General features: G+C 50.4%; 1 protein-coding gene across 1 annotated transcript; it reads left to right on the top strand.

The window, feature by feature from the left end:
• The first annotated feature begins 1,395 nt into the window (after positions 1–1,395).
• LOC139675224 (cuticle protein 16.5-like) lies at positions 1,396–2,363 on the top strand. The gene is made up of 2 exons (XM_071562575.1): positions 1,396–1,961; positions 2,360–2,363. The coding sequence occupies exons 1-2, from the start codon at positions 1,396–1,398 to the stop codon at positions 2,361–2,363; spliced, it is 570 nt and encodes a 189-aa protein (XP_071418676.1).
• The last annotated feature ends 8,160 nt before the right edge of the window (positions 2,364–10,523 follow it).

The following is a 10,523-nucleotide window of genomic DNA, read 5'->3' as shown; positions in this document are numbered from 1 at the left end:
TTTCCCAGAGCAGGAGAGATGCTGCTGATGTGACTGGCACTTAAAGGACTCGATGGCCACTACAGGGCCAGAGAACAGGAATTAACTCCTCCAGCTGCTCCAGCTACAGAGAAGACAACCTTCTCCTAAATCCCACAATGCATGAAGGAGTTTGGGAGGCTCTTAGACCTTGGCACTATTCTGATTTTTTTCCAGCTGAACAGCTCCCAGGGAGGAATTCCCATTTCTGCTGCAGCTCCTGCCTCCAGAGGCGCCCGGGGGTGTTGGAGCAGGAACATCCCCCCGCTGCCGTCCCTGTCCCAGCCCGGCCCCGCTGCGCGGCCCGGCAGCACTAGGTGGTGTTGCAGAGTAGTTTAAATTAGTGAAAAGGCAGGTTTTTGGATTGTTTTGTCAACCAGCCTTCCCGAGACTTGCAAAGTTCCTCCCCCACAAGCTGCTGGTGGAGGATGTGGGCAGTTGTGCCAGCCCCTGCCTCAGCGGGATGGGGTGGTACCCGAGCACCCTCCTGCTCCCACACTCCTGGGCACCCAGCCGGGGTTAAATATCTCCAGACATCAGCAATTCCAGCTCTGTCTCCCCAGTAAACAACATTTTCTGTGGCCTCACAGGGCTTTGAATCCAGTGTATCCACACCCAGTGCTGAAAAGCTCCAGGGAGGATTCCTGGTACTCCAGGATGTTCCTACATCTCTAAATTTGGGGTCATTTCCTCGGTGGATGGATAAAGATTAAATGTGCTTTCTGACCGGGATGATCATCATTAGAACTCAATCCCCCCTGAAGAAAACAGAAATTAAATGTTTCAGTTCAACATCAAAACATTTCCAAAACCAAAATATCTCAAACATCGAAATATTTCAAACATCGAAATATTTCAAATATCAAAATATTTCAAACATCGAAATATTTCAAATATCGAAATATTTCAAAATAGTTTAACTATTCCAAAAGCTGAAAGTATCGCCAGCTCCAAGGCAAATTTTGGTTTGGATGCATCCAGGAGGAGTGTGTAAGTCAGGGAATAATGATCCTGGCTCTCTTTTGTGAAGGACGTCTCTGTAAAAGCCCCATGAAAGGGCTCAGTCGTCCTAAGAGTGTTTATAGTGAAATAAATTGAAAATCCTGATTTATTCCACTCCCTCACAGTGCCACAAATTGAAAGCAGCTCCTAATAAAGCACATCTCAGGAAAAAAAATGAAAGAATTCTGGGAAAGCTGAGGAGCTGGAGGGTTTGATGTGGAGGGTGTTTGCAGGAGCCCCTTCCCTGTGCCAGGAGGTGCCCAGGTCCGGGCGGGTCCCCTGGTGGCCCAGGTGGGTCCCCTGGTGGCTCGGGTGGGTCCCCTGGTGGCCCGGGCTGGTCCCCTGGTGGCCCGGGCTGGTCCCCTGGACGCCCGGATGGGTCCCCTGGTGGCCCGGATGGGTCCCCTGGTGGCTCGGATGGGTCCCCTGGTGGCCCGGATGGGTCCCCTGGTGGCTCGGGTGGGTCCCCTGGTGGCCCGGATGGGTCCCCTGGTGGTTCGGGTGGGTCCCCTGGTGGCCCGGATGGGTCCCCTGGTGGCTCGGGCGGCTCCCCTGGTGGCCCGGATGGGTCCCCTGGTGGCTCGGATGGGTCCCCTGGTGGCCCGGATGGGTCCCCTGGTGGCTCGGGTGGGTCCCCTGGTGGCCCAGATGGGTCCCCTGGTGGCTCGGGTGGGTCCCCTGGTGGCTCGGATGGGTCCCCTGGTGGCTCGGGCTGGTCCCCTGGTAGCCCGGATGGGCCCCCTGGTGGCTCGGGCGGCTCCCCTGGTGGCCCGGATGGGTCCCCTGGTGGCTCGGGCGGATCCCCTGGTGGCCCGGATGGGTCCCCTGGTGGCTCGGGCGGGTCCCCTGGTGGCCCGGATGGGTCCCCTGGTGGCCCGGGCGGGTCCCCTGGTGGCCAGGAGGTGCCCCTGGTGGCTCGGATGGGTCCCCTGGTGGCTCGGGTGGGTCCCCTGGTGGCTCGGATGGGTCCCCTGGTGGCTCGGATGGGTCCCCTGGTGGCTCGGGTGGGTCCCTGGTGGCTCGGGCAGGACGAGGTGACAGCGCAGGAACCTCCCGAGTGTTGCCATTCTCTGGTAATGGGGTAATTTGGGCTGCAGAGCTTGTTCACAGCTCAAAACGCTCCTGTGGCAACAGCACTCAAACCTCCCACTGAGAAGATTTGGCACTTAGGCGATCACCATTAAAATCTTATTAATTCTAATTATTATGCCATTCCCCGAAGAATAAACCATGTTGCATCTTTATAAAGTGCATAATGGGAATCTATTGCTGTGCTCCCTGGAATTCTAACACGTGGGATTTGCTTTCACTCCCTCTTTGCCTCCGCTCTCCTTCCAAGCTGACTCGAGCTCTCTGCTGAGGGACTTCCAGCCCTTGGGATACCACTGGATTTATTGACATTTATGCACATTCCCACAGCTTTGTGACAGAGGGTTTGGTGGGGGTTTGCTTTTTATGGTTTATTTTTCTGGGTGGGTTTTTTCAGTATCTTCAGGAATAAGAAATCCTCACCACAGACATTATAATACAGATTTTTTGTGTTTGGGGCTTTTTTTTTCCCTTTGCAAGCTGAGGAAAAAAAATTGTAAGGAACTTGGAAGAGTGGAGGTGTCTCTGCCCATGGCAGGGGGGTGGAATGAGATTATCTTTAAGGTCTGTTCCAACCCAAACCTTTCTGGGATTCTGGGATTCCATAAGTCCTTCAGCTGCCCCAGGGCTGATTCCCCTCTGCCCCTGGGAGTTTGTCCCATTGCAGGCAGCTCAAAGATTTGGGAATAAGGAAAATTTCCACAACTGCTAAAAAAAGGAACATTTGATCATGAGATGCCAGAAAATATTGCAGGAAACCACATGCTCTGCTTTGACCTATGAAGGATTTCCATCTTATACATTTAGGTATAAAATAAAAAATGCATATATATTATATTGGTTTTTTCTGTATTTTATATAACCTCTCTAAAAGCACAAACTGTGCATGTACCAATTATATCCTGGCCAATTCACAGGACAGTTTTAGGTGCATGAACAGTTTGGTGTGATTAGTGCACCCAGCTGGGAATACACTTAATTCCTCTGGGGTAACAGTGCAAGGTGTAAACCTGACAGTGCCCCTGCCCTCCACACCAGTCCCTGAACTTTGAGTTATATGGAGCCATTGGATTCTCACAGAACTGTGGAATCCCAGAATGGTTTGGTTGGAAGGGACCTCAAAACCCATCCAGTGCCACCCCTGCCATGGGCAGGGACACCTCCCACCAGCCCAGGTGGCTCCAAGCCCCATCCAACCTGGCCTTGGACACTTCCAGGGATGGGGCAGCCACAGCTGCTCTGCCCAGCCTGTGCCAGGGCCTGCCCACCCCCCCCAGGGAAGAATTCCTCCTCAATCTCTAACCTAAACCTTCCCTCTTTCTGCTTGTTAAATCAGAGTTGGTTTGTGCAACCAGGGGATTTTTCCTTCTAAAGGAGCATCTGGGGGTGGTGGTGCAGGGCAGGCTCTGTGCCCACTCTGGCCTGGCAGCCCCAATGGGGTGACCACATCAGCTCCTGCTCCCTGCACTGAGAGCCCACAGAGACCAAATGAGCCCAAGATTTACAAGGACAAGGGTTGTTAAACATTGGGAGGGGCTGCCCAGGGAGGGTTGGAGTGCCCAGCCCTGGAGGTGCCCAAGGCAGGACTGGCCGTGGCACTCAGTGCTCTGGGCTGGGGGAAAAGGTGGGCATCGGGCACAGGGTGGGCTCCATGGGCTGGGAGGGCTTTGCCAAGGTGGGCATCGGGCACAGGGTGGGCTCCAGGGGCTGGGAGGGCTTTGCCAAGGTGGGCATCGGGCACAGGGTGGGCTCCAGGGGCTGGGAGGGCTTTGCCAAGGTGGGCATCGGGCACAGGGTGGGTTCCAGGGGCTGGGAGGGCTTTGCCAAGGTGGGCATCGGGCACAGGGTGGGCTCCAGGGGCTGGGAGGGCTTTGCCAAGGTGGGCATCGGGCACAGGGTGGGCTCCATGGGCTGGGAGGGCTTTGCCAAGGTGGGCATCGGGCACAGGGTGGGCTCCATGGGCTGGGAGGGCTTTGCCAAGGTGGGCATCGGGCACAGGGTGGGCTCTGTGATCCTGGAGGGCTTTGCCAAGGTGGGCATTGGGCACAGGGTGGGCTCCATGGGCTGGCAGGGCTTTGCAGCCCCAGGAATTCCATGATTCCATGATTCCATGACACGAGGCAGGTCTAATCTGATAAGGATCTGCACAGGAAGCCCCAGCAGTTACACCAGGCTGTGTTCCTGTCACACCTCACTGTGCTGGACATTCCAGGCTCTCCAGGGAATTCACCCTCCCCATGACAAACTGCTGCCTCCTGCCACCCTCCCACCGAGGAAGGAGCTTCTCCCTTTTTCATTATTCCAGCCCACTCCAACCCCCAGAATGAGCAGGGAAATACTTAATGAGACATTTACCCAGCCTATGTATTTTACATTTTGCTGATGGTATAATGAGGCAGAGGTACTGAAATGAAACATCCCTAACATTTCCCATCATTTCCCACTTCCACCCACCATTTTGAGCGTTGCTTTTGGGGTTTTCACTGTTGGATGTTTGGAACTTTATCATGGCTGTCAATAATCACCCTGTCAAAGGCAACACTGCCCTGCTTCTTTTGGGTGAAAGAATTCCCCCCATTTATCTTCAGGCACATGAGGAGGGTGATTGCAGTCTAATAAATACAGCATCAATCTCTCATTCACTCTCAGAACCTCCTGGAGATGTTTCCCACTATTGCCACTGCAGTTTCAGTCCCTGGAACCTTTAGCAAAGCTGTGACAAATGTCTTGTTCCCTCTTCCTGGGGAGGTTTCTCTGCCTGTCTCTGCTTTTCACAGATCCCAACACTCCAACACCGGAAGTTTTTGTGCCTTTAGCTTTTCAGTGATGTCCTAATTAAAGAGAAACAAGATTTATGGGAAGATCCAGCTTATTAGACTAATTTAGGCAGCTGAAAAGCAGCCAACTTGTTGGTTACACAAGAGCTCGTTTAAATCCCTGTAGTTAATGGAACTGGTTAGGAATTGGTATTTTCTTTGACTACATCTAATATTATTTATATTGATTGCAGAGTGTCGTTGTGCCACAGCCCCAGAGAAGGTCACACAATATCCACACACCCACATATTTCACTTCCATGGCACCCACACCTGCACAAAGAGCACAGAAACTCCTTTTCTCCTTTACGTGAGAAATGGCACTGGGGCCTCACAACTGTACCTGAATCTTTCTGCAGCTGGCAGAGTTTTTCAAAACAAGCCAAATATTCTCTTTTTTTCAGTGCATTTTCCTTTGTTACAGAGCACATTTTTATTTAGGAGTGATGTACTTGCTGTATGAAGTGAAGTGCAGGGTCACAGATAACTCTCTGTTGTCACCCAGGGATGTGTTTTGGTTTTCCAAATCTGTGCTAAAGTATCTGCAGCCTTTCAGAACTTCCATCACATTTTCTACAGTACCTCAGCCACTATTTAGATCTTTTTTTCTCTGACAGATTATTAATTTCTGTGCCTGACACCCAAAATCTCATACCCTGAGAATCCCACGAGGGTGACAAAGACAATCAGAGGCACCACACAAGGAAAACTCATTTTTCCCTTGTGGTGTTCACACCAAAGGGAGCACAGGACCTCAACATTCCCTCTGCCCTAATTCCAACACAAATAGGAGTTTCTTCCCTGTTAAAATGACCACAATCCACAGGCCCTACACCCTTCAGATCCACTGGAAGACCATGAGAAAGGAGTTACACACACTGGAGTAAAAGCTCAGAAGAGTCTCTGTGTGGAAATTATCTCTGTTTCTGTACTGAAAATACAGGAGATCTGAACATTTAATTTTGTATTAGTATATCATTCCTGAACAGTAATATTCTTACTAGAATTTTTTATTTGAAAAGGATTAGAAAAAAATAAATTTTAAGAAAATGGGAAAGGTGGATCTGTCTGATTAACAGAATTACACTTGTCTATAATACCACAGGTATTTTCTATTATGCTGCTCTTCGGGGAGAGAAGGCTGAAAAATATTTCCATCTCCTGATAAAACCCACATTATTTTCCCTTTCTTTTCCTAATTTACACAAATACCAGAATTCTAAAGGTCCTTGCTTTTCCCCCTGGGAGTCCTTCAGCATCCTGAGGCACCCTCTGCACTCCCCCCTGGACCAGTGGAATCCCATTCCCTTTAATCCCAAGCACACACTGAGCTGGGGGGGAGCTTGGCAGGGACTGCTGATGCCCGGGCAGGGCAGGGCAGGAGCTGCTGATGCCCAGCACCAGGGCAGGGGCTGCTGATGCCCAGGCAGGGCAGGGCAGGGCAGGGGCTGGTGATGCCCAGGCAGGGCAGGACAGGGCAGGGGCTGCTGATGCCCAGCACCAGGGCAGGGCAGGACTACTGATGCCCAGCACCAGGGCAGGGGCTGCTGATGCCCAGGCAGGGCAGTGAAGGGCAGGGGCTGGTGATGCCCAGGCAGGGCAGGACAGGGCAGGGGCTGCTGATGCCCAGCACCAGGGCAGGGCAGGACTACTGATGCCCAGCACCAGGGCAGGGGCTGCTGATGCCCAGGCAGGGCAGTGAAGGGCAGGGCAGGGCAGCTGCCCACTCCAGGATCCAGAGGGATGGAGTAGAACAACTCCCAGCTACAGCAATAATTAATTCCTTGGTGACATTGCTCACGAAAGGAGGAGTTGTGGAGATGGAGTAGGGCAGGTGGGAGAAGGGGAGGGAGGTGGAACTCCAGGGTGTGAGGGGTGTGAGGACTCCCAAGGCAGTTTGTGCCCAGGACTGGGCTGTGCCATGGTGTGTGAGCTGAGATGGGAACGATGGAAAGTCTCATTCCCTTCCAAAGGACTCTGGAAGTAATCAGGGATACAGGAACTGAGTGTTTCAAGCTGCAGGAGACACAGAGAGTCTTCAATGGCAGCATAATATATATATGTATACACACATATATATGTAAATAAAACCCCCAAAGACCCTGAAAACCAAACCAACAAACATCCTCAGAAAAACAAGAAAACCCACTCAATGAAGATATTTAACTCCCCCACAAAAGACAACAGGCAGTACAGAATCCCAGGACAACAGAGGGGTTGGAACTGAAGGGGCCTCTGGAGATCATCTCATCCAACCCCCTCAAAGCAGAGTCACCCAGAGCAGGTTGCACAGGATCACACCCAGCTGGGGTTTGAATATCTCCAAGGGAGACTCCAAAACAACTGGAAAACCTTCTCCAATTCCATGCCAAGCCATGAATGGCAATTACCAGGACACCAATTCTTTCTGTCCTGAGCCTTCCTAAGACAACACCATGGTCTGGATCTGGGATGAGCCAGATTTTACATAAGGATGGGATGGTTTGGGTTGAAAGGGACCTTTAAAGATCAGAGAACTTGGCTGTGGCCAAACTCAACATGCTGCTGCACTGAGGGCACTGCTAAAGTTAAAATCTTCTGGATGAATGAGGTTGTCTTTGGAACACTCCAGGTCACTGCTGGGTAAGGCCAGACTTTGTCATTCCCAAATGTCACATAAGAAGTGGCCTAGAAATCTTCTAAATAACTTTTCAATCCTTTGATGCTGTCAAAAAATGGATTTTGCTGTTTTTCTCATTGTACATTTCCCACACATTGTGTCCATACTTTCCACCCCAGCCAATGATCATTCATCCTGTCTGCACTCAAGGAAGAGCTTTTGGAGCCTATTTTGAATGGTCTCCCCTATAATGAACTGTAACTAAAAATCCTGGAGCACCCAAAGATTGTCACATCCATGAGATTCTGGTTACAGAAGTGCTGCTTAATTTGCTGCAGTGCTGTGTGTTTAAATACACTGTTCATGCTTAGGTTTATTTGGTTATATTCTAATAATTCAGGTCACAGAGTCAAATAACACGATGACACCAGCCCAGAGCCTGGAAGGTTTTCTGCCTCCTGTCTTAGCCCTTCATCTTCAATTGTCAACACACCCCAAACTTGGCTGCTGCTGTCGGAATTGACATTGGAATCTGCAGCAGTATTTGTCTTAATCCAATATTTGTCTCATTCCCACTTCTTACTCTCAGTATTTGCCTTATTCCCGAGTGTTTTAATTTTTGTGTTTGTCATATGCCTTCCCCATTCCCAAAGACTCGTCTGACCTCTTTGCATCTGTAAATGACTGTGCAGTGCTTGCATGTGTAATGTGGGACAGGATGAGGACAGGCCCAGCTTGGCCAGGGAATGCTGAGCTGCTCCTCCAGCAGCCCTTGCTGCCCTGTTTGCTCCCACCTCCCTCCTGGTTTATTCTCCACAGATCCCACACATGGACAGTTCCTTACCCAAGTCCAAAGGCAAGGGGAGCCCCTCTCCCAGCCAGGGTGGGAGCCCCAGGAGTGCTCACTGGGCACAGGCAGAGCCCCAAAGGGAGGATGAGAGAAGAGCTGAAGGACTTTGGTAATTGCTTTGCAACAGGGCCACCATTTCCCAACCCCAGTGAAGGAGCAGCACCAGCTCAACAGGCTCCTGTGTTGACTTCTCTGTCCTGTGTCTCAGTCATTCCACTGAGGAAGTGACAAACATCAACTAAAACAGGTTCAGAGGTTGGCTGAGGCTGGAAGGGACCTCTGGAGATCATCTGGTCAAGCCTCCAGCACAATGGCAAGAGGGGGGAGGAAGAGGAAGAAAAAGAGAAAGGAGGAAAAGTTGATAAAAAGAGCACTAAAAAGAGAAAGAAAAGGGGAAGAAGAGGGAAAGAAGTGGAGAGAGTGAGAGAAGGAGAGAGGGAGAGAAGGGAGGAAAGGACCTTTGTCTTTGGGTCAGGATGAATTTGAGACTCAAAATGTCTAGGGATGAAAAGGGGGAAGGGGAAAGGCAGGTATAAGAGAGAGAAGTAGACAGATGAACCCAGTCTGCCTGTAACAGGAAATCTCCAGATCACACACCTAAAGACTGTCCAGAAAGTGGGAACTCACCCAACTGCAAGTTCCTGAGCAGAGGGAAGCCAAGAACAAACCAAACACTTTTGTCCTTGTGGGGCAGCAGCCAGAAGGTGGCTCTGGGGACTCTCCACTCAGCCAGCCCTGAGGGGGGACACTGGGGACGTGGCTGGAGGTGTCAGAGCACCCCAAGGTGTCGTGGGTGTTCCAGGAGAACTCAGGGGATATTTTACAGCACAACTGGCACACCTGCCCAGTGCTGAGGCTGCAGCAGGTTGGGGGGTGGGCAGAGCTGCTGTGTCCCTGGATTGTGTCCCACTGGGATGAGCTGTCACACAGCCATGGGCAGCACAGGGAGGGAAACAGGGCAGAGGAGTTGCCCTCCCACTCCCCCCAGCTTTTCTCTGGTGCCCAGAGTACATTAATCCAGACTCAGAACATCCCAGGTGGCTGGTTCTTCATGGAACCCTACCTAGGAAGAGCTTTCTGATGTTTGCCCAGTGCAGAAGGTGTGATGTGTGAGACATTTATCCCACAAACCACACGTGCCTGTCACAGACACCACTCAGGTTCACACCTTGGTTATGGGAATTGGCTCCTGGAGAAGCTGCTCCCATCGAGCCAAAGCTGCTCCAGGGCACCTGCTGAGCAATCCAGTGGATTCCTCCACGCAAGACTCTGAAGCCACCATGTTAAAGGAACCCAGATTATGAATTTTGTGCCTGAAGGCCATTAATTCTGAGGCTCCCACTATGTTAAATCTGTGTCAGCTGCTGCAGCAGTGATGTATAGTCCAGACTTTGAACCCAAATAAAGGGGTCTTTGCTTCCTTTTGGGTGATACATCTTTGTAAACCACTCTGTATGGCCAATTAATTCCATCTTGGTGATTGGTTGTATTATTAGTATTATTTTATTATTGTAATTATTATTTCAGAGTTTAGTGATGGCTTTAAGAGAAAGGACAGTCCCTTCTTAAAATACAGAATGAAAAGAGGGAGAAGAGGGAAAGCAGAAAAAGAGAAAGTGAGACATGAACAGCAAGAGGAGTGAGATTAGCCAGGGACTGCCCCACAAAACACACAAAAATTTGGTCCCTCCTGAGCCTCCTTTTCTGCAGGCTGAGCCCTCCCAGCTCCCTCAGCAACGTGGCAATGAGAGACACTGAAGTTTCTGTCATTGCAAACATAAACCAGTGACTGTTCTAACGTGGTTCTTTCTCTCCTTGAACTGGATAGATCTTTACTGCAGCTTTTTGGATTACTGAGCCCAAATGCTTCAGTAATAAAGAAATATTAATGTTATTAACCAGTATTTCCCCCTTTGGATGTCATTTAATACCCTTTTTTCTCTCTTTCTCCTCCTCTCATCTGTCTTACTACAAATCATAGCTTGCTTTACATCCTGAGGAGAGGCTGGAGAGCTTGGCAGGGAGAATTAATGGACAGGAATGATAAAAGACTCTTCTTCCTATATGTAAAACACTCCACAATGTTGCCATACTGGAAGTTCTTTTAGGAGTTTTTCTTTAAATTATATTAAAAAAAAAATTAAAACCC

Source organism: Pithys albifrons, chromosome 8 (assembly GCF_047495875.1).
Source record: "Pithys albifrons albifrons isolate INPA30051 chromosome 8, PitAlb_v1, whole genome shotgun sequence".
NCBI lineage: Eukaryota > Metazoa > Chordata > Aves > Passeriformes > Thamnophilidae > Pithys > Pithys albifrons.
This window is presented reverse-complemented; position numbering and strand designations above follow the sequence as displayed.